Below are 23307 nucleotides of genomic sequence, written 5' to 3' on the forward strand. Positions count from 1 at the left end.
GAAGGGAAACAAAATGCTTATTTTCTTTGCAGTTAATTTTCAAGACCTGAACATAATGGCAGATTTATAATCCACAAAGTGAGCTTTTACAAGAACTCCCAAATCCACCAATTCAACCCCCACGAACGACAAACAAAGCTGGTGCACAAGACCACTACCTGTAAAATAACGCCTCCAAATCTCCCACCATTCTAACTCAAAAATATAACTACAACTCCTTATTGCTGGGTTAATCTTGGAAATCCCCAACACAATTGCAGAAGTCATTTGTCCACAAAGTTACCAATGGTTGAAGACAATTCTTCAATGACTACTGGGTGGAAAATTAAAGCAAGACCACACAGGCAATGCTCATTTTTGTTGGAAAGGAAAGAATTATAATTTCATCGTAACTAAAATTCTGTCAGAGATAATCAGATCCAAATGCTTTATCAGCACGTACATTATGTGGCACCCATCCCCTTTCTTCTATAATTCCTCAAATTTCCTTAATATGCAGTGAAACACATACCTGTACAAAAAAAGGTGTTCTGGAGAAATTCGTACATGAAGTATCAAGTATGTTGCAGGAAAGGACTGCTAATCTACATTCATTATTGTAAATAAAACAGATAAGCCAGGTTTGCACATTTGATTTGCTAAAACCAGCAGAAGATCTAAAGCACTTGGTTACATCTATCGCAGTCGCTGCCTCAAAAAGGCTGCCAACATCATCAAGGACCAACACCATCCTGGCCACATACTCATCTCCCCGCTGCCATCAGGTAGAATGTACAGAAGCCTGAAAAATCTGGTACATCCAGGTTCAGGAACAGCTTCTTCCCCACAGCATCAAGCTATTAAACACAACATCAAACAAACTCTGAACTATAACAGCCTATTGCACTTTATCTGTTTATTTATGTGTATATATATGGTCTATGGTATATAGACACACTGAACTGTTCTGTACTTATGCCTACAATATTCTGTTGGGCTGCAGCAAGCAAGGATTTCATAGTCCTATCTGGGACACATGACAATAAACTCTCTTGACGCTCGACTTGATTTGTCTTAAAATGTTATAAACCGAGAAAAAGAACCATGATTTTTTATCTGGGGAAGATGCTGTTTTAGCCATGTACAAAATGTACATGGCTAAAACAGCTTTTTACTCCCTGGACGATCCCGCCTCCTTCTCTATGCCTTATATACTCATGACGGTGCAGCCACGTATCAAAAATGTATTAATTTGCAGACAACGCCACCGTACTTGGTCGGATATCATATAATAACGAGACAAGAGTTCAAGAGTGAGACTGAGAGCCTCGTAACCTGGTGCCAAGACAACAACCTCTCCCTCAATGTCAGCAAGACAAAGGAGACTGTGATTTATTTCAGGGAGCGGAGCGGTATACACACACACCGGAATACATTGATGGCACCAAAGTAGTGATTGTTGAAAGCTTCAAGTTCTTAGATATAAATATCACCAGAAATTTGTCCTGGACCAGCCACATTGAAGCAAATGGGCAAGAAAGCACACCAATTCCTTTACTTCCTTTGAAGGCTTAGGGAATTCAACATGTCCCCAACAACCCTCACCAACTTCTACAGATGTGCTGTAGAAAGTTCATTACAGCCTGGATTGAGAGCAGCTCCATCCAAGACCACAAGAAAGTTGTGGTCACTGCCCAGAGCATCATGCTAACCTCCCTTTGACTCCATCTAGATTTCATGTTGCCTAGAGAACCCGATGGAAATCCACACACTCCCAGAAAGAACATGAAATTACCACACAGGAAGCAATGGAGTTGAGAATCAATCACAGGTTGCTGGAATTGTGAGACAGCTGAAATACCCAAAACACATTACTGCCTAAATCCTTCGCATCCACACTATCACCATTTATAAAAATTTGAAAAACATATTTAATACTTCCTTCATCACTTCATTTCCTATAGAATTGCATTTTTCAATTATAAATTGACAGAAATCTTTTAACTTTTTTTCCTAATAGAGAAACAAGAGCCGTTAAACTATAAACCTTTAAACTTAGCATTATACTGTGGTGAAATAGCGTCAGCATGTGTAGAAACAAGGAACTGCAGATACAGGTTTACCAAGGAAAGACAAAATGGTCCAGTAACTCAGCAGGCGAGGCAGCAGCTTTGAAGAACAGGAATGTTCTCCGGGAATACTGTCTGACCCACTGAGTTACACCAGCATTTCGTGTTTATCCTATACAGTCATTCTTTTTCCCAGATTGGAAATGTCAAGCACTAGATAGCATAGATTTAAGGTGAGAGAAGGAAAGTTTAAAGGTTTATGAGATATTTATTTCGCACGGGTGCGTTCTGCCAGCGGAATATTAAGAGGCATTAGACGCATGAGCAGACAGGGAATCAACAGATCCCGACCATGTGCAGGCAGATGGGGATTGGCTGGAATAGCATCATGGTGGGCACTGACATTGTGGGCCAGAGTTTATGTTCCTGTGCTGTTTGTGTGTTCATATGATCAAGAAAAGCTTCATACTACAGTCTATTCAGGATGATTTTTGAGGAAGTTACAGGAATGTCTGTATACTTTGAAAATATTTCCATTTAATTTACTAACACAAAGAACAATATTATTAGCCCATTACCAAAATACTATGAACAAATTTCAGCCAAAAGTTTCAGCTGAAAAACACTGATTTATTTACAGCCAATGTTTTCGAAAGACGTGCTTTAAGAAATTCCTGGAGAACATCTCTGGAGAACATGGAGAGATGACATTTCAGGTCAGGATTCTTCTTGTTGTCATGATTTTCTTAACTATTCAAACAGCTTTTATAGCTTTTGATAACACCGCATCTTAAATACGCAAAGGCTGAAGTTAGATTTACATGACTACTGTGTAAAAGCTACCCATGTTGCAATGTTCGTAGCATGGTGGATTTTTAAAGACACAGGTTACAAACAACCTTATGAATATATGTGTGAATATGTCCCACATCTCCTGTTGGCCCTAGTTAACAATGCCTCCTTCACTCCAACCCCACACCAGCATTCTACTCTGACCTTTCCATTATTCGTGTTCAACATTCTTTCAAATAAACAAAAATGTTTCAGGAACAGCATGCCAGCCCTCCTCTAGGCTATGCATATCTTTCTCAAATATTGATGTGCTTCAGTTAAAAATCAAGCCATACCAAATAAGGCATTGTTAACATGGTTATTAACTAGTTATTAAATGGAGAGATATGGATACGGACTACATGCCAGGACATATGTGTCTGAAAGAACTGCAGATGCTGGTTTAAACCTAAGGAAGACTCAAAAAGTTGGAGTAACTCAACGAGACAGGCAGGAGGAATCACAGATGGGGAGCAGCAAGAGAAGATGTTGCAGAACTCTTGTCAGAGAGAGAACTTCCTCAAAGTAGATATACCTTGAGGAGATTTCACAGTGGAGCAGATGAAATGTGTAGGAAGAAACGGCAGATGCTGGTTTAAACCGAAGATAGACTCAAATAGCTGGAGTAACTCAGCGGGACAGGCAGCATGTCTGGAGAGAAGGGATGGGTGACGTTCTGTGTCAGACCCTTCTTCTTTGCAAGTGCTACAGTTAGTTTAGGTTTACGTTAATTATTGTCACGTTTATTAAGGTACATAGGAACATAGAAATTAGGTGCAGGAGTAGGCCATTCGGCCCTTCGAGCCTGCACCGCCATTCAATATGATCATGGCTGATCATCCAACTCAGTATCCTGTACCTGCCTTCTCTCCATACCCCCTGATCCCCTTAGCCACAAGTACAGTGAAAAGCTTTCTTTTGCATGCCATCCAATCGGATCAGATAATAGTTTAGTTTAGTTCAGACTGAAGAAGGGTCTCGACCCAAAACATCATCCATTCCCTTTCGCCAGACATACATAGAAACATAGAAAATAGGTGGAGGAGGCCATTCGAGTCAGCACCGCTATTCATTGTGATCATGGCTGATCGTCCTCTATCAATAACCTGTGCCTGCCTTCTTCCCATATCCCTTGTTTCCACTAGCCCCTAGAGCTCTATCTAACTCTCTCTTAAATCCATCCAGTGACTTGGCCTTCACTGCCCTCTGTGGCAGGGAATTCCATAAATTCACAACTCTCTGGGTGAAAAAGTTTTTTTCTCACCTCAGTCTTAAATGACCTCCCCATTATTCTAAGATGCAGCGTAACAAAAAATTAAAACGCTAGGATAAAGCATGGATGTTCCTTTCCTCCCTGTAAATCGCAAACACCCTGTCTGAATCATCCTGCCACAACCAGAGAGCAGTCCAGAACTACTATTTAGAAGTCTGAAGAAGGATTTCGGCCCGGAACGTTACCTATTTCCTTCGCTCCATAGATGCTGCTGCACCGGCTGAGTTTCTCCAGCATTTTTGTCTACCTTCGATTTTCCAGCATCTGCAGTTCCTTCTTGAACACTACTATTTACCTCACTGGTGACCCTCAGACGATCTTCGATCGGACTTTACCTTCAGGAGGTAAGTTCATCAAGATTGTTCCCGATGTTAGGGAAGTCCAGGACAAGGGGTCACAGCTTAAGGATAAGGGGGAAATCCTTTAAAACCGAGATGAGAAGAACTTTTTTCACGCAGAGTGGTGAATCTCTGGAACTCTCTGCCACAGAGGGTAGTTGAGGCCACTTCATTGGCTATATTTAAGAGGGAGTTAGATGTGGCCCTTGTGGCTAAGGGGATCAGGGGGTATGGAGAGAAGGCAGGTACGGGATACTGAGTTGGATGATCAGCCATGATCATATTGAATGGCAGTGCAGGCTCGAAGGGCCGAATGGCCTCTACTCCTGCACACCTAATTTCTATGTTTCATTGGCAGTCTTTCGTTTGAACTTTATATGAGGTTCAAATGACAAATAAACGGTATTGTATTGTCAGTGTGGATGGAGCAGTATTTAGCAGGAAGCGGCGCCCCCTACATAGGCGGCGGTGGGTACTCACTATTTGGCAGGGCGCACTCGGGCCCTGCGTCCTCGCTGCCCCATCGAGCCCGCTGGCCCCGCGCTGAAACTCCGTCCGTCCGCCCGCTCCTATCGCTTCAGCGTCGCATGGAAGGGAAGCGGACAGCGTGCTCAGCGGCGCCGGCGGTCAGAAGCGGAGAGGACGAGCGCAAATGAAGACACACCAAGCGGCCCCGTGATCGCAGCCTCGTCCATCACGCCGTTGGCGGCGGGGCCCGACCGTCGCTGGCCGCCATTGCAGCGCCGCACTGCCCGCCGGGACTTCCGCTCCCCCCCCTCCCTCCCTCCTCGCCGGCCGTGAATGGGAACCACGTGGTCCCAGCGCCGCTTCCCGCCAACGCCGGCCGTAAATGGGAACCACGTGGTCCCAGCGCCGCTTCCCGCCAAGAAAGGCAACAGCATGGGGGCTGGAAGTTGCATTGCTGTTACGCCCAAAGATTATATCCTCTAGTATCTTTAGTTACATAGACAATAGGTGCAGGAGTAGGCCATTCGGCCCTTCGAGCCTGCACCGCAATATTGAATTCAATATGATAGAAACATAGAAATTAGGTGCAGGAATAGGCCATTCGGCCCTTCGAGCCTGCACCGCCATTCAATATGATAGAAACATAGAAATTAGGTGCAGGAGTAGGCCATTCGGCCCTTCGAGCCTGCACCATTCTCCATTCAATATGATCATGGCTGATCATCCAACTCAGTATCCCATCCCTGCCTTCTCTCCATACCCCCTGATCCCTTTAGCCACAAGGGCCACATCTAACTCCCTCTTAAATATAGCCAATGAACTGTGGCCTCAACTACCTTCTGTGGCAGAGAATTCCAGAGATTCAACACTCTGTGTAAAAAATGTTTTTCTCATCTCCGTCCTAAAAGACTTCCCCCTTATCCTTAAACTGTGACCCTTTGTTCTGGACTTCCCCAGCATCAGGACCAATCTTCCTGCATGTAGCCTGTCCTACCCCTTAGTTACACCAGCTACTTTTGCACCCCCCCACCACTCCCCTGAACTAGTTTTGTTTGTAACATAGTCACCGATGCAAAGTTGATAAACGTCGTCAACAATTTGCACATGATTCAAGAATGCTTAATTGTCATATTTACCCACAAGTTCTTTATTATTACAGATAATTAGTTGTAGAAGCATAACTGGACTCTAAAGAAATACACATAGGCAGTATATAACACAAGAAAAATCATGATCAAATTGTTAAAAAATTATGTTTTTAAGAAGGAACTGCAGATGCTGGAAAATCGAAGGTACACAAAAACGCTGGAGAAACTCATAGCGCAGGTGCAGCGAAGGAAAAAGGCAGCGTTTCGGGCCGAAACCCTTCTTCAGACATGGCCCCATACAAATATAGCAGTGCAGTATTAGAGTTCCTGCCTTACAGCGTCAAGGATCTGGGTTCAATCCCGACTAAGAGTTTGTACATTCTCCCTTTGACCGTGTGTTTGGTTTCCTCCGGGTGCTCCAGTTTCCTGCCACATTTGAAAGACATGCAGGTTTATTGGCTTCTGTAATTTGCCCCTAGTGTGTTGAAAGCCAAACCCTAGAAGGGCTTCGGCCCGAAACGTTGCCTATTTCGCTCCATAGATGCTGCTGCACCCGCCGAGTTTCTCCAGCACTTTTGTCTACCTTCGATTTTCCAGCATCTGCAGTTCCTTCTTAAACACTTGATGTCAGGAGAGGTGATCTGGTGTTCCTTTGCCGAGATAGGATCAGGATTATGCAAGTTGGTTCAGGAATCTTCTGGTTGTAGAAAAGGTGATATTCCTGAACTTGGTGGTTTGGGAACATCGAGGAAACACCAGAGAACTCAATACCATCCTGAAAGCTCTTCCTCCACTGTTCCTGAACTCAGCGGTTTGGGACTTCAAGCAAGAATTCAAGGAGGTGCTCACGGCATGCTTGAAGGAACACAATATGGCCACAGTCACAGAGGAATTGTTGGCCTTTGACTGCTCAAAATGCAGGGAAGAGCTTTCAGGATGGTATTGAGAACTATAATGTCCATTAATGGGATCACACGGAAGCCTGTTGCACGCAACAGAGGCTTAGCTGTAGAGGTGATGCCTCACTGTGCCAGAGATCTGGGTTTGATCCTGACTATGGGTGCCATCTGTACAGTTTGTACATGTTTCATATGACTGCATCAGTTTCCTCCCACATTCCCAAAACATGAAGTTTTGTAGATCGATTGGCTTCTGCAAATTGTTCCCACTGTGCAGGATATAACTAATGTATGGGTGATCATTAGTTAGCACAGATGAGGTTGACCAAATGATCAGTTTAGGCAATATCTCTAAACTAAAAAGACAGCAGGCATGGATTGTCATACACAACCCACTGCCAGCTCCATCAGACACAACCTGCAGCGGAAGAGTCTATTGGCCCCTCATTGAACTTGGAACCAGAGTGGAAGCAGGTTATCCTCGATCCCAAGGGCCGTCTGAGGAAGGAGGAGGATGCGATTTCAAATCTAATTGGTTTGATGCTTTTCACATGAAATGAATCCATCGAACCACTTAAAATTCTGGAATACATTACCCCTGACACCCTGACTAACCAAAATTATTTGACTAGTTACTTTAATTTATTGCTCATAATTATGTCGCTCTTCCAGGGAGATGCTAACTGCATTTCATTGCCTCTGTACTGTACACTGCACAATGACAATAAAGTTCGAATCTAAATCTGAATGGTGAATGATTATTGACATTGATTTTATGAAGCAATTTATTTCTAGCCCTGTGTTTCTGGGCCCCTCACCTCTGAAGAAAACTAATCCCAGCCCATCCATTCTCTCTACTAGACAGAATATTGTCTATCTCCATCCACTCCACCTTTCCCTATGTTCACATTGCTTTGATACTGGCCATTAGTATGTTCTAAATAGATCAAAATCTGCACCTCAAGTAACTTTCCCCATTTTTGGAACAGGTTCAGAGACAGACCGTTTTGAAATTAAAAAAAACAAAAAACAGCTCATGGTTATTGAAATAGATTGTTTATTGTCAAGTCAAAATTTTATATTAAATTTAGAAATAAGTTTCAGTTATCAGTAAACTCTATAATAAATAGTCCAATCTTGCACTGTGAATATTAGTCGGTCAAATTGAACAAGGCTTCACAAACTTGTGTAAAACAACCTAAATGGGCTTCTAATTTAGAACAAGGAAGAGCTATGCCGTGCAAAGCCTTTGAACAAATTTACAATTAATTCTATCAATACAAGCAGATAGCTCTGCCTAATTGGCCGATACTTCCATACCAGGCCATGGACTTAAATTGGTAAATCCTACACTCTGAAGATAGACACAAAATGCTGGAGTAACTCACAAGTCAGGCAGCATCTCTGGAGAAAAGGAATAGGTGATGTTTCGGGACAAGACACTTCATCTAATTGAGAGCTACTCCAGCATTTTATGTCTATCTTCGATATAAAACAACATCTGCAGTTCCTTATTACACAAATCCTATACACTGTTGGGTTAGGGACAAATGAGAGGATGGCTCAATCCTCTGAATTCATTACCTCCAACAGAAATACTTAAGCCCAATGTTAAGTGATGATGATCCACACTCCAAAAGGCTTCATCGATATTCTTTAATAAGTCATGCATATTACTGCATGAACAAAATTCCAGCTATAACTGAAACCATTCTTAAACTTTCCACTTTGTAACACATTGACAATGTAACTGAAGCAGCATGTGACATTTACTGTACATTCCTGTCAAATTCAGTACATCTGAGATTACAAAATAGTTTTTTTTTTAAAACTAAAGATCTGCACCGTGCCCTTTAAACATCCGTCTAAAATGTGTAAATAGAAATACAATCTTCCAAATATGAAAGAAATATCAATTCAGTTATCTAACATTGTGCACTGAATTTTCTAACCGAGCAGTATTGGCTGATATGCCTGTAGATGCCTGGGATAATATCACTTCTATCTCACACAGGAGTGTATCAACTGGTACTAAATACACATTTCATTTTATCACATTTAGTGGCTTCTGATGGAACAAGACTTCAATTTCACTGTATATCAGATGCTGCCTAACCTGATTAATTCTGAGCAGTTTTTAATAAAAAACTCAATTTCCAGCATCTTCAATACCTCTGCCCTTCACTATGCAAAGAACTATCCAACCCCAAAATGCTGACTTGCTCCAGTTCAAAGTTCCAAGTGAAGAAAATGCAATAACCATCCAAGTCTTTCCTCCCAGAAACATAACCAGCCATTCCGATCAATCAAACCGTTGTCAGTCATGCAGTTAAAGCCTCTACATCATACTTGGCCTTCAAATTTTAATTTAAAATTAATTGACGACAATTCATTCACAATATCTCATCTGAAGAACAGGTGCGTTCAACTTTGATGCAGAAACTAATTGGTCTGGGACTAAGAACTCACATTGAAAGCTGGGTTGGAAATCCATTTATTTGCTCGGTTAAAATGAAGACAAACATCTTCAGTTAATACTATGCCACAATAGGAAAATATATTCAGAAACTAACTGCTGGAAAAAAGATTCATGTCCCTAATGGTCCCAACTGTATGACCCTTAATCACTGGAGACCTTGACAGTTCAGACCTTGCATGGAATGTAGTACTTTGGCAATTTCAGATATTTGAAGATTTGATCTGTATCGGGCAGATGTCCGAATCACCTCCAAGTTCTTGATAAATAGCAGCATAGTTTACTCTCCATGCCAGAAATCACTTCACAGGAGCAACATCTCAACTATTGATGTACATGTTTGTTTTCATAGAAATTTGTTCTTAAAACCAGAGTTGTTAAAACTGAGTAGAGTTGCTGGAGATTGTTTAATACAGTCAGGATTGGCTCTGAAGAACGAGGTCGAGGTTTAGTTGGTTAACATTAGATTTGAGTCTGCCACAAGACCTTACTGAAAAGTATGGAAAAGCCGACAAACAAAAATTAACATTTTAGAGTCGACCTGGATCTTTAGATGTTCTCTCGCAACTTCCAGGGGAATGTGCCTTCCTCATAAGAAGATCTCATCATGGATGGAGCAACTTGTGCATGAAGAATAAGGTGCACCAATGTGCAGGCTGGAACCTCAGCTGTCCAGTGTTGTTTGAATAGAGTACAAAATTGTATGGCATTATATACAAGTATCAGGGGGTGCATATGAGAAGCCAAGGAAAGCTTCAGCAGCCTCTTGTATACTGGCTGTAATTGGAAAATCTTCAGGGGAGTTTGCAACAGAGTTTGGAACTGGTTGCTGAGTAAACTCAGTGTCGAAGTGTCGCAGGTCAGTGGGTCCAGTCTGAAAGAAATGTAGATCAGAAACCAGTCAATTTTGTAACACTCGTGGGTATTAATATACAGCATACATTCATACAGAATTCTTTAAAGAATTCAAGTGCAGAGTAGTCCAACAGTATCAAACCTGCTCCATCTTTCCACAAGATCTTGCAATATTCAAGCATCAACTACAGAGCAGCCCTGACCAACCATCTACCCGATTGGAGACCCTCGGACTATCGTTAATCAGAATTTACCTTAAACCAAATGTTATTCCCTTTACCCTGTATATGTATACTGGACAGCTCAATTGTAATCATGTATAGTCTTTCTGCTGACTGGATAGCACGCAACAAATGCTTTTCACTATAACTTGGCTCAAACCAAACTTTGGCTCATCTCATTTTCATATCTTGCCCACAGCCCTCAGTCCCCCATTTGTTTCACCTCTACCCCATTGTAGACATTGGACTTCGTCTATGGAACTGATGTGCTAGTGCTGTGAACTATATTCGGCACTATCTTCCCCTTTGGAAGATAGTTATCTATACTCCCAAGCCTTTCCTGAGCGAGGGCTATATGTATATATGTATGTAGTTTGTTTGTTTATACTATTCTTATAACAAATGTAAAGCACTTTGGCCAACGAGAGTTGTTTTTTTAAATGTGCTATATAAATAAATGTGACTTGACTTGACTTTGCTCTATCTATTGTACTAGAGTTCAACTTAATTTTATATGTATAGCACTTTCCGATTAATGAGACATTATGCAAAACAAAGCTTTTCACTGTACAAGTAACAATAAATCTAAACCAAAATATCAACCGGGAATACATAATCTGCACCTACAGCTCTGGAATACAATGTTAACACACTTCATCCATTAATAGGCCATATTTTCTTGGGAAAATCCACATTCAACTTTTGTCCATCTCCTTCAGAATCAGTCAATATTTTCTTTAAAAAAAAAAGCAGAGTGTGGAGTAACAGTGGGTCGCGCAAAATCTCTGGAAAAGATGGTCAGGTGACACTGCTTATACATGTTTTCCAGAGATGCTACCTGATCCCATTGAGTTATTCCAGCGCTGCCCTTTTTGCAGTTCCTTGTTCTCACTATTCACTTTACTGAATACAGGCAAGTGCTCAGTTCCTTTCTGCCAAGAATGAGCTAGTGAACACTTCCTGTACTGTTTTCAATGCAAGTATATTTCTCCATCATTATGACGACAAACTTTGTCCCCCACTCTGGGTGCACTAACTTTTTACCTCTACATTTGATGCAAAGTTCAACATTTTTGGCTTCATAATCCCTGTACTTCCATACCAAATCTTCATTTCATGTGCAAGAAGCAAGATGTTTATCCCACTACATTACTCTCCTTAAATGATAGCGACCATTGAAAAAAGCAAATTGTAATATTGAATGTTAATTTTGTTAAACACTTGGGGTTAAAGCTGAACTATCAAATAGTCAAACCAGTGAAGGTCACAGTTCCTAGAACAATCAGCACTATTCTCACTAAGGGCATGGCAAGAGCATACTTATCAGGGATCTGCAGACAATTCACGTTCCCTGGAGACTGACGAGTGACAAGCTGAAAGCCCCAAGATTGTTCTAAGAAAGTACGTCAACTGGCCAATTTACACTATCAGGATCCTACTGTTGTTTCTCAGCAGCGGGCTGCTGATCTTTAAATGCTCATTCAAAGTTCTTTTTTTTTTTGGATGACTGGGATGGCCAGGTCATTCGTACTCTGTGCCTCTTAAAATGCAAACGTTTTACACAAGTGTAACGTACCATTAATGTCATAACTCATAACACAAAGTGTTGGAAGAACTCAATCAGCAGATGTGAAGGGACCCGGTCCAAAACGTTGCCAGTCCATTCCCTCCTGATCTGCCAAATTTCTCCAGCACTTTGAATTTTCTTGTGTATAGCACGAAGGTCCTGGTTTCTCTTGCACTTCACAACTACACAATTAGAAGTGGGGTCTCCATTCCACTGCAACATCTCCTCCAAGTAGGTCTACCTCTCTCCAACAGGACCTCTCTCAGACCCCCTCTCATTTCTGCCATCTAACCTGCTGAGTTATTCCAGCACTTTGTCTTACACAATTAGAATCAAGTATCTTCTGAGGAAATAGCAATCGCAGAATTGTTTACATTAGAGCAAAAAGAGTAGCCTTTGAAAGGTCCCAATTGAACATTTTGTCAAAGTTTATAATACTCACCACTGTTGGTACAAATGGAGGAGAGATCTTCCTGGCCATGAGATCGTCCCAGTTAATTGTTGAAAAGAACGAATGGAACTTCAACTCCAGCTGTGGAGGCAAAGATGGAAAAAGTTAAAATCCAGTTGGAACTTGATAGGGTTACCCAACCATTGACCAGTTAGCTGGCTGACCCCAGGATAGGAAGCAAGTGTGGAATTCCCCTTCACCATTCAGCAATCAATCTGTAATGCACCACTATGTGTAGGTAGTGAAAAGGAAATGTAGATGCTGATTTATACCAAAGAGCTGATTTAACTCAGTGAGTCGGGCAGCATATCTGGAGAAAAAAAGAGAGTCAGGCAGCATATCTGGAGAAAAAAGTGGCTCTGAAGGCTGAGAATACATGAATGGAAACTGGAGATGATAAACTTGAAAGTAATTGGAGATAAACTGGATGATGCCACAATGCAAATTTAATATAGTGCAGGCACATGGGATAATTGAATTGCTCAGTTACTGAACTAATACCTAAACTAGGATCCATCGGGTAGGGAGAACCCAATAGTAGGCACCACTGTCCTGGGCCCAGCACATAGATGCAAGTAGACAGCATGATAGCACCTCTAGAAAGGAGAAAGTGCAGATGTTGGCTTGCAAAAAAGTGCTGGAGTAATTCAGCACGTCAGACAGCATCTCTGGATAACATGGATATGTGATTTTTGAGGTTGGGAGCCCAAGGAAAGATAACACATCCTGTTCTGGTCAGACCCACAGACCTTCACCTGCCTCCAGTTTGCTTGGGGAAATTCTGAATCAATAAACAGCTGTCTTGCCCAAAGATGGTGTACCAATGAATGGTGGCTGCTATGAAAAATATATTGAAAGGTTTGGGCAGGTGAGCAAGTGGCAATCTCCTTTAAAGAAGCACTTACAAAGTCATCCTTGGCCCCCAGTCGTTGTAGCCGGTCCTTTTGCAGCAGACCCTGCAGGAGATCTTGGGCAGAGTTCGACACGTTGGGTTTCAGGACCAGTGGCTTGTGCAGGATGTTGTTATACATTTCAGCCATGTTCCGACTGTAAAATGGAGGCTGAGAGAGAGAGAAAGGACCAGATTACCAACACACCAAAACCATAACCAACTCGATTTGGAACACAAACAAAGCACGTTGCAGTATAACAACGCAAGGAGGAATATTTCCAAAATGCCATAAGAATAAGAATAAGGGGCAAGCCATTTAGAACAGAGACGAGGAAACGCTTTTTCTCACAGAGTTGTGAATCTGTGGAATTTACTGCTTCTGAGGGTGGTGGAGGCAGTTTCTCTGGATACTTTCAAGAGAGAGCTAGATAGGGCTCTTAAAGATTGCAGGGTCAGGGGATATGGGGAGGGCAGGAACGGGGTGCTGATTGGGGATGATCAGCCATGATCACATTGAATGGCGGTGCTGGCTCATAGGGCCTACTGCTGCACCTATTGTCTATTGCCACATTACATGCAAAGCTGGGCTTTCAACACACCCCATTGTAGGATTTAAGACAGATACCTACCAGTCCATTCAACATTTCATAGAGCACAGATCCCAGGCACCACCAATCAACTGCCCGATCATACGCTTGCTTCTGTAATACTTCAGGAGCCAAATACTAAAAAAAAAAGCATTGATTAAATATATTTGAAAGCAGCCTGACCATGTACAAAGTGATTTTAAAGTGAATAGATTTTTTACTTAATTACCACTTTCATGGTTTATAATGTTCCAATACATTTCTATAAGCAGTGCATACAATGCGATTTGAGAAACTATATTTTGTACCAAGATTGTTCCCTTCCCTCATGTTAGGCTTGATTGTCTTTATGTTTCGTATTATCCCCAGTTTGATTGGGTAACACAAAAGCTTAGCACCATCTCAGTAGATGTGACAATAATAACGCTGCTCGGAGGCTGTCTGTGAGGAGTTTGCACGTTCTCCTTGTGACTGCTTGGGTTTCCTCTGGGTGCCCCCGGTAAATTGTCCCGTGTGTAGGGGAGTGGATGAGAAAGTGGGATGGGAGAATCGGTCTGAACGGGTGATCGCTGGTTGGCGTGGACTCTGGGCAAAAAGAGTCGTTCCATGTTGGATCGCTCGTTCCATGTTGGATCGCTCGTTCAAGTAGAAAAGCTCATAAGTGATAGGAGCAGAATCAGGCCATTCGGCCAATCAAGTCTACTCCGCCATTCAATCATGGCTGATCTATCTTTCCCTCTTAACCTCATTCTCCTGCCTACGCCTCATAACCCCTTCTTGATTATTCTGTATCTTCTCTCTTTCTATTTTTTTTTTCTTTAAGTCAAGTCAAGTTTATTTGTCACATACACATACGAGATGTGCAGTGAAATGAAAGTGGCAATGCTCGCGGACTTTTGTGCAAAAGACAAACAACAAAACAACCAAACAAATTATAAACACAATCATAACACACATATGTACAACTACTACGGACTGACACAAAACTGCATTTCGTTGTACTCATACTTGTATTTGTGCGATGACATTAAAGTTGAATTGAATTGAATTGAATAACCCCCCGACACCTGTACTAATCAACGGAATAAGGGGAAGACAGTCCAAGAGGAAACAATTGCATCCTGTTCTCCCCCAACATTATTTTTAATAACTGGTGCAAGGGAACTAATCTTGGTCCAATTTTTCCAAAGCTGGCCAGATGCGAGGCTGTTCCCTAGCCGAAGGTCACAACTCAACATCCATCGTCTCGCTTACCTCCGGCGTGCCACAAAAGGTGGAGGTGGTCCCGTCTGGTTTCACCCCTTCTTTGCAGAGCCCGAAGTCCGTTAGCACAATGTGGCCTTGAGAATCCAGCAGAATGTTCTCGGGTTTCAAGTCTCTGTGTTAAGGACATAAATACCAGTTAATGCAAGATGGACTATCTATACAACTTGAGGAAAAAAAACAATCATCTTGAGCGGTAGAAACAAAGAACTGCAGATGCTGATTTATACCAATGAACCTTCTGAATTTTGTAGTCGGCAGGGCAGTACTTCACATATCACCAACTTGGACCATTTTACATTTTATCAAGCCAATTAACCTACAAACCTGTACGGCTTTGGAGTGCGAAGGAAACCGAAGATCTCGGAGAAAACCCACGCAGATCACGGGGAGAACGTACAAACTCCATATAGACAGCACCCGTAGTCGGGATCGAACCCGGGTCCCTGGCGTTGCATTTTGCCGTTATGCCCCTGTCCCACTTAGGAAACCTGAACGGAAACCTGTGGAGACTTTGCGCCCCACCCAAGGTTTCCGTGCGGTTCCCGGAGGTTTTTGTCAGTCTCCCTACATGCTTCCACTACCTGCAACCTCCGGGAACCGCACGGAAACTATGGGTGGGGCGCAAAGTCTCCAGAGGTTTTCTAAGTGGGACAGGGGCAGGCAGCAACTATCACTGAGCCACCGGGACAATGATATGGGTGATGTTTTGGGTCGGAAAGTAGGGGGTGATAACTAGAAGCAAAAGACCAGGACTAATCTTATCTTTTCTCATCTCCAATCTTCACCAGCCCTCCCTAGACTAGGCCAGGCTACATCTGTGGGTACCAACCCCAATCTGAATCATTAACTGTCCCGACCCACAGAAGGGGCCTGGACAGTGTTGCAAGCTAGCATTATTGGTTGCACACTCACCTGTAAACAATGTGCAAGGCATGCAGATAACCCAGGGCACTGGCAATCTCAGCAGCATAGAACCTAGCTCGAGGCTCCAGGAACACGCGCTCCCGCTGAAGGTGGTAAAACAACTGAGGGAGTAAAAAAACAAAAACCAGATTTATTTTAACTGGTTGCTTCAGTTATTGGTACTACAAAGACCACACCTTGAATTGTGTGGAGCCCATTCTATCAATGCTAGCCAGCAAATTTGCAGGTTGGAGGTTAAACAGGAACTGGCGGCATGTTTGTAGAATGCCAGAGACTGGGAAACAATGGCAGAAGTTCCAACCAGCTGGAAAATCCAACAGTTAGTTTACACAATGTATTCCCTTTAACTGCAAGTGACAAAAGTAGCAGAAACCCCATTTGCCCAGGAGAATTTGCAATGAATTGACACCAATTTGGAAGTGATGTCCACATCCAGATCCTATGCTGATTGATACAGCAAGGAAACAGGCCCTTCAGCCCACATCAACTGGTGATCACCCATTCACATAGTTCCATGTTATCCCACTTTCTCATCCATTTCCCACATGTTAGGAGCAGTTTACAGAAGGCCATTAACCTGCAACCCCAAACATTTTTGGGGGATGTGATGGGAACCTAGAACTAGAGCATCCAGGGGAAATACATGCACACTCCACACTACCAGCACTAGAGGTCAGGATCAAACCAGTGTCTCGGGTGTTGTGAGTTTAACTTCTAAATATATCCCCTTGCAGCTCAGTTCAAATGAGTTTTATTCAATCAATTCAACCGAGAATCATGGCTTCTTCAAAGCAAGAGGGGCAAGATTTAACAGGAACCAGAGGGTGCTGGGTACATCGAATGAGCTGCCAGAGGAGATGGTCGAATTAGAGACTAAAATAGCATTTGAGCAGTTACATTTTGTAGGAAACGTTTAGAGGAATATGGGCCAAATGCTGGCAAACAGAACTAGCTTAGATTGGGCATCTTGGTCGGCGTGAACAAGTTGGGCCAAATAGCAAGTTTCAGAGCTGTACGACCGACTTGCCAGTAGTGCTCTGTGTACTAGCAACAGTAACAAAGGGAGTTGAAATCACGATCAGCCCCAACTCTGCACACAGAGCCCAGAGAATGGACCACTAATAATTAATCAATTTTTAAATTTCAGCGAATGTTGCAATGAAATGTTACTTACTTCCCCGCCGTTCACATAGTCCAGGACAAAGAAGAGCTTGTCTGTGGTCTGGAAGGAGTAGTGAAGCCCCACCAGGAAAGGGTGCTTGATGTTTTTCAAGAGTACACTGCGCTCTGCCATGATATGCTTTTGCTGAAAAAGAAGACAAACACTTAGCCCAGCACTAGACCAGTGCAAGGGCAGCCTTGCCCATGGTGCCCACATCCTGTGAGGCAACAAAATATTTCCAACTGCAAGTTAAAGTTTCATTGTTAGTTGATTTTGTCGTCACATGTACCGAGGTACAGCGAGAAGCTTCTTTGTTGCGCGCTATCCAGTTAGCGGGGGGGGGGGGGCGCTCGGGGAGGTGGAGCTCTTCTCCATCAGAAGCTACAGAAGCTTGATGGATGCACCACCAGACTCAGGAACAGCTTCCTCTGTTATCACACTTCTGAATGGACCTTCCATAACCCAGGGCACTGTCCAATTCACCTCCACCCTATTGTGGACATTGAGTTTTGTCAATGGAACTGATGCGCTACAATGTCGAGAATTATACTCTGCTCCCTATCTTTCCCGTTGCTCCATCTATTGTACTAGAATTTGACTTGATAGTATTCATGTACAGTATGTGATCCGTTTAGACATCATGCAAAACAAAGCTTTTCACTGTACCTCAGTACACATGACAATAAATCTACACCCGACTGAAATGAGTCACCAAGAAGATTGTACTGCTTTAACTGTGACCCAGCGACCAAGACTTTTCTAAACTTCTTATACACAGGGGAACAAAGTTCATTGCTCGGTTAAATTTCCCTTCAACGTGCATCATTTTTTCTGCATGCCAATAAAAATTAAGCTTACCTCCTTTTTCTTCAGGATCATCTTCTTCTGCAGAACCTTTACAGCAAAATAGTTTTCTGTTTCTTTATGCTTGGCAAGAAGGACCTGAAATAAATAATGGCCATACTCAAAACCCACAGTACAGTGCCACTTCCCCATCACTACGACAGATTCAATGATGGAAGCCGAGTGCTAGTGGTAGCCACTAGGGAGGTAGGTAGAACATAAAATTAACCAATATCATTAAATTCCATGATTGGAATGAATCAAAAGGCTGCACTAACCTTTCCAAAACTTCCTTTCCCAATTATTTGAAGGTAGTCAAAGTCTGATGGTTTCGCACTGTTTGTACAAAATTAAAAAAGTTATTTTACATTGGGAAGAGAATAGAGGAAAAAAAAATGCTGGAGTAACTCAGCAGGCCAGGCAGAATCTCCAGAGGATATGGATAGGTCATGACCCAAAATGCCACCTGGCCATGTCCTCCAGAGATGCTGCCTAGCCCGCTGAGTTACGACATGAATGTTTCCTTTATAAACCAGCAGCTGCTGTTCCTCGATTCCCCAAGAATAGAGCAAAGTATAACTGACCCCCACCATCATAATTCAAGTTTAACCCCTACTTGACAAGCAGTAAAGCTTTCAGAAACTCAGTGCATACTCCATGAAGCTTCACTTGAAATGATCCCACTAGTGCTTGCTTGATGCAGAATAAGGATCTCCCACAGAAATAACTCCATGACATCTTTCCTTGTTATCAATAGTATAGATCAGTGCTTCTCAAACTATTTCAGTGTCATTCACCCTCAAGTCTTTATCACAAAATTTCATTCACCCTCAACTAAATTTTCTTATGTTTTTTTGTAATTCATCTTATTCTCCATCGTGTATCATTTTATAGATAATTCATTTTGTCACATGAGCGACAACACATAAATTAACTAATTTACTCCAAAATCATTTCATTCACCAATTTATGAAGCACTGGTCTAGATTACAAGCTCAAACCCCGAGCCGGACCCAAGCCTAAATAATCTGACCTACATACAGTAGACCAGCAAAGTAGATGGAGTCAAGCTGGCCCTGCCTGGCTAAGTGACAATCATTCTGGAGTCGTACAAATATTGCTCTTACCTGTTTGATGTAGGAAGGTCAAATTCTGCTGAATCAATATTTGACTGGAAAGGAGAGAAGACAATACTGTTAGAATTTGTAATTAGTCATCATGAACTGTGCACCTCTGCAAATGTCAATAATGTACTCACATCTGAATAGGTTTCAGTTTCCTGTGGTTGGTTTTGGTCAATTTGCAAGAAAACACAAACATCTGGGCTGAAAAACAAAACATTTATTTTAATTTAATAACAGCCGTGCGATGGAATTGATATTATGATCATTTTAGCATTTGGAATGAAAAAAATGAGCTATTAAGGTTCATTTAATGTCGCATACAGCAATTGGTGTAGTGAAATTCACTGGCCAGGGCAGTCAGACAAAGCTTTTTAAACACACTTTCCACATGCTTATTTTCAGAAACCAAACACTAAAAAGTGCATTTTTAAGAATGAACATCCCCTGGCTGGAAGTGAACACGCACACACACGGTGGGGGAAAAAAATTAAAGCTACCACCAGATGGCACCCTTACGCCATCTTGTACCAGAATCATTCAACCACAGAGCAAACTGGTATTGTATAATATTGTCAGGTGCACGGAGAAGATATAACACGTGTTGTCCAGGCAGATTGTTCCACACATGAATGCAATAATGTAATGTAACCATTCAGGAGTATGACAGGTGGTTCAAAAAAGTGGAAACTGAGCGCAGGACATCGTGTCACAGCTACGGGGAAATTTCAAAATTACCACCAGATGACATCCTAGTGTCATCACCTCATTGTATTTTGGGTTAGTCAAGCTTAACATCATTAATAATGCATCAGTTAGAAAGAATGAGGCTTTGCAGAGGGTGCAGAAGAGCATCACCAGGATGTTAAAGGAACTTCTGGAGTAACTCAGCAGGCCAGACAGCATCTCTGGAGAACATGGATAGGTGGCGTTTTGGTCGGGACCCTACTCCTCCCTCCTCCCAGGGGAGGGGGTGGACAATCTTGGATTGTTTTCTCCAAAGTACTAGAAGCAGAGAGAAGACAACAGACTTTTATAAAGTTAAAAGAAGCCTAGATGGGAAAATGCCGGCAGAGATGGTGGTGGAGACAGAATCTAGTTGTGTTTAAGCTTTTAGGTATTCATACAAATATACAGGGTACAGTGGGATATGTAGAAAATGCACACAAGGGGGGGGGGGGGGGGGGGGGGGGGGGGGGGGGGGGGGGGGGGGGGGGGGGGGGGGGGGGGGGGGGGGGGGGGTTTTATTCAGCATCATGTCCAGCTCAGACAAATTGGGGCACACCGCTTGTACTCCATACCAAATATGCAGAGGTAACTCATCTCAATCCACAACTGTTAATAAAATCAACCAAATGTACTTCATTCTCAACTGTAAATTATAATAAAATGTACTTACTGCTGGCAGATCTGAGGGTTGGATACCAACTTCTGAATGAAGTCATTCAAGCCCATTTTCCGTTGTTTTATGAAAGCTAAAAGTAAACAGAACACCCTTTAAATTATGATTTAAACTTGTACTGTTGTGGGGGGTCCTTTTAAGTAGCACTCTACTACAGATGGAATGTTTCTCTTCATCTCCCAGTCTCCACACAATAAAATCTTGTGCACAGAGGGAACTTTACAACACAGTATTACATTACACTATAACATTGTCTAATCATGCGTCACATAATTTACCAGGTAACTTATGCAAACCTGCATGCTAATGGTATAACCAGTTTTATATTCGGGGTGATTAAGAAATAACTGCATTCCCAAATTAAGCAACTGTTAGTCATTCCCTTCTTTACAGAGAAGCTGCCTGACTCGCTGAGTTACTCCAGCATTTTGTGTTTATCTTCAATGTAAACCAGCACCTGCAGTTACCTCATACACATTAAAATCTACAAACCAGGAAATGTCAAATTTTAACCTTTTTCATAACATTATGGCTGATACGCACACAAACTTCAGAAGAATCTGAAGAGGTTGAGTATGTTGGGCCAAAGGGCCTGTTACCACATAGTGTGGCTACATCCAAGTCGAGTTTAGTGTCATATACAGAAGTAGGGAGAGGTACAGGTACAAAGAAAATCTTGTTTGCAGCAGGATCAGGGACATTGCCATCAACATTCACACTTGCATTAAAACAAACACCTCAAATATCAACCGCAGAGAATGGTTGGCATTTCCAGACTCATTCAAAGGTGCAATGTTGCTAATCATTTAAATAACGGCACTCATTTAAAACACAAGAACGGATGCGTTAGTGACATTGTCCGTTGAACCGTTGGGGACGAGTCGCCCCATTGACCACAAGGGTGGTACTCCACTGATTAATTTCAAATTTAATCAGATAAATACAATATGCTAACATTAATACACTCAAACCAAAAGAGTACAAAAGGAAGAGCAAAGAGAAAGATACTGCAGTGCAGAGGTAGATATCAGAGGGTAGAACATAGTTTCTGCCAAATATAGCAACGCATAATATTAGTTGCGCCTCAACGCTAATAAATTCTGCAATGCAACACGGCGTATTTGACACGAGCGTTGTGCAAGGCACAAAATGCTGGAGTAACTCAGCGGGACAGGCAGCATCTCTGGAGAGAATGGCCGTTGTGCTGCTACCGGGAAGTGGGGCTGCAAACTGAGGACCCATGTGCTCCCTCGGCTGAAGACTTCTTTATGAGAGCAATGAATATCTATCTGCCTGGAGTCCCAGTCAACATCACCACCACTCATCACGCAAGGTTTCGGTACCAGAGCCTGACAACTTTGCCTTACCCACCCAGACAAGGATTTCCCAACACACTAAAGGCAGTGAGTGGGACACCGAGAAGGGGCTGCAGGGGAAACGCGAGCCCAGATGCAGTGGAACATACCAGACAGGAAGACCACGATGCCTCTCATCTTGGAGTAAGTGAAGTCGGTTGGGGTTTCAGTCATGGCCATGGTGGTATCAATCCACGGGAGCAACAAGGCGGGAGGGTCAATGGATAGTGCGGAATTAATTACTGGTGTTAATAATGAGCTTTTAACCCTCTCTGGCCGCGCTGTTGTTGTTCTTGCTGCTGCTGCTGCTGCTGGACCCGGGAGCGGCGGTCTGAACACCCGGCGTTTCCCCCGGCTGCCGCTTATATACCGCGGCCGCGGCCCGCCCCCATGTCCCGCCCCCCTCCGTGCGTCACAATCGTCGCCCGGGCAACCGCACTCTATGACGCGGAGGCCGGAGGGAGTCCCCGAGCTTGATTGGTTCCAGACCCTGTCACTCAAGGCAAAGATGTAGCAGAGCAGTGTAGCAATTTCCGTCACCCATTCCTTCCCTCCACAGATACTGCCCGACCCTCTGAGTTACTCCAGCCTGTCTGAAGAAGGGTTTCGGCCCGAAACGTTGCCTATTTCCTTCGCTCCATAGATGCTGCTGCACCCGCTGAGTTTCTCCAGCTTTTCTGTGTAACCTTCGATTCTCCAGCATCTGCAGTTCCCTCTTTAACACGAGTTACTCCAGCCTTTTGTGTCTAACTTCTATTAGCAATTACCGAGTCTGCCCGCGCCCCGGGGGACGGGAGCCTGGCGCCTGGACTCGTGGTTGCATTTCTACGTATTTGTTTAAAAAACACTAGGCTGTGATTATAGAACTGGTCGAAGAAAAACATTTGTTAACCCCTGCACAGGGTATAACATCAACATTCTTAAATGTGTAGGAAGGATCTCTGTGCCTCCCTCTCCCCTGAAGACGCTCAGTCTGAAGAAGGGTCTCGACAAAAAACGTCACCCATGATTCCTTCTATCCAGAGATGCTGCCTAACCCAAAGCTATAGGATCTTTGGCCTAACCTGCTGAGTTACTCCAGCATTTTGTGTCTATCTTAGCAGAAGGAGTGATGTGAACACCAAGCCACTGAAAGTAATGGCCAAGCAACCAGAATCATGAGGGGCAGAGATAAGGTTGATGGTCGAGAGATGCTGGCAGTCCCGCTGAGTTACTCCTGCATTTTGTGTCCATGAAAGAA

The 23307-nt window shown here is 43.0% G+C and overlaps 2 protein-coding genes across 4 annotated transcripts in view; both read right to left on the bottom strand.

The window, feature by feature from the left end:
- The window catches only part of eya3 (EYA transcriptional coactivator and phosphatase 3), a 39422-nt gene extending 34161 nt beyond the window's left edge, over positions 1-5261 (bottom strand). For all 3 annotated transcript variants that reach the window (XM_055656572.1, XM_055656571.1, XM_055656570.1), the window contains exon 1: positions 4971-5261. The gene's annotated coding sequence lies outside the window, so the exon portion shown is untranslated. The remainder of the gene's footprint in view (positions 1-4970) is intronic.
- Positions 5262-8584: 3323 nt separating this feature from the next.
- si:ch211-195b13.1 (STKc_SGK domain-containing protein) lies at positions 8585-22395 on the bottom strand. The gene is made up of 13 exons (XM_055656577.1): positions 22178-22395; positions 20710-20785; positions 19448-19514; positions 19317-19360; positions 18468-18525; positions 18205-18288; positions 17359-17490; positions 16173-16285; positions 15249-15372; positions 14037-14132; positions 13421-13576; positions 12507-12596; positions 8585-10295 (listed from the first exon to the last, which is right to left on the bottom strand). The coding sequence occupies exons 1-13, from the start codon at positions 22245-22247 to the stop codon at positions 10131-10133; spliced, it is 1275 nt and encodes a 424-aa protein (XP_055512552.1). The 5' UTR covers positions 22248-22395; the 3' UTR covers positions 8585-10130.
- Positions 22396-23307: the final 912 nt, after the last annotated feature.

This window comes from Leucoraja erinacea, chromosome 26 (assembly GCF_028641065.1).
Source record: "Leucoraja erinacea ecotype New England chromosome 26, Leri_hhj_1, whole genome shotgun sequence".
Classification (NCBI taxonomy): Eukaryota; Metazoa; Chordata; class Chondrichthyes; order Rajiformes; family Rajidae; genus Leucoraja; species Leucoraja erinaceus.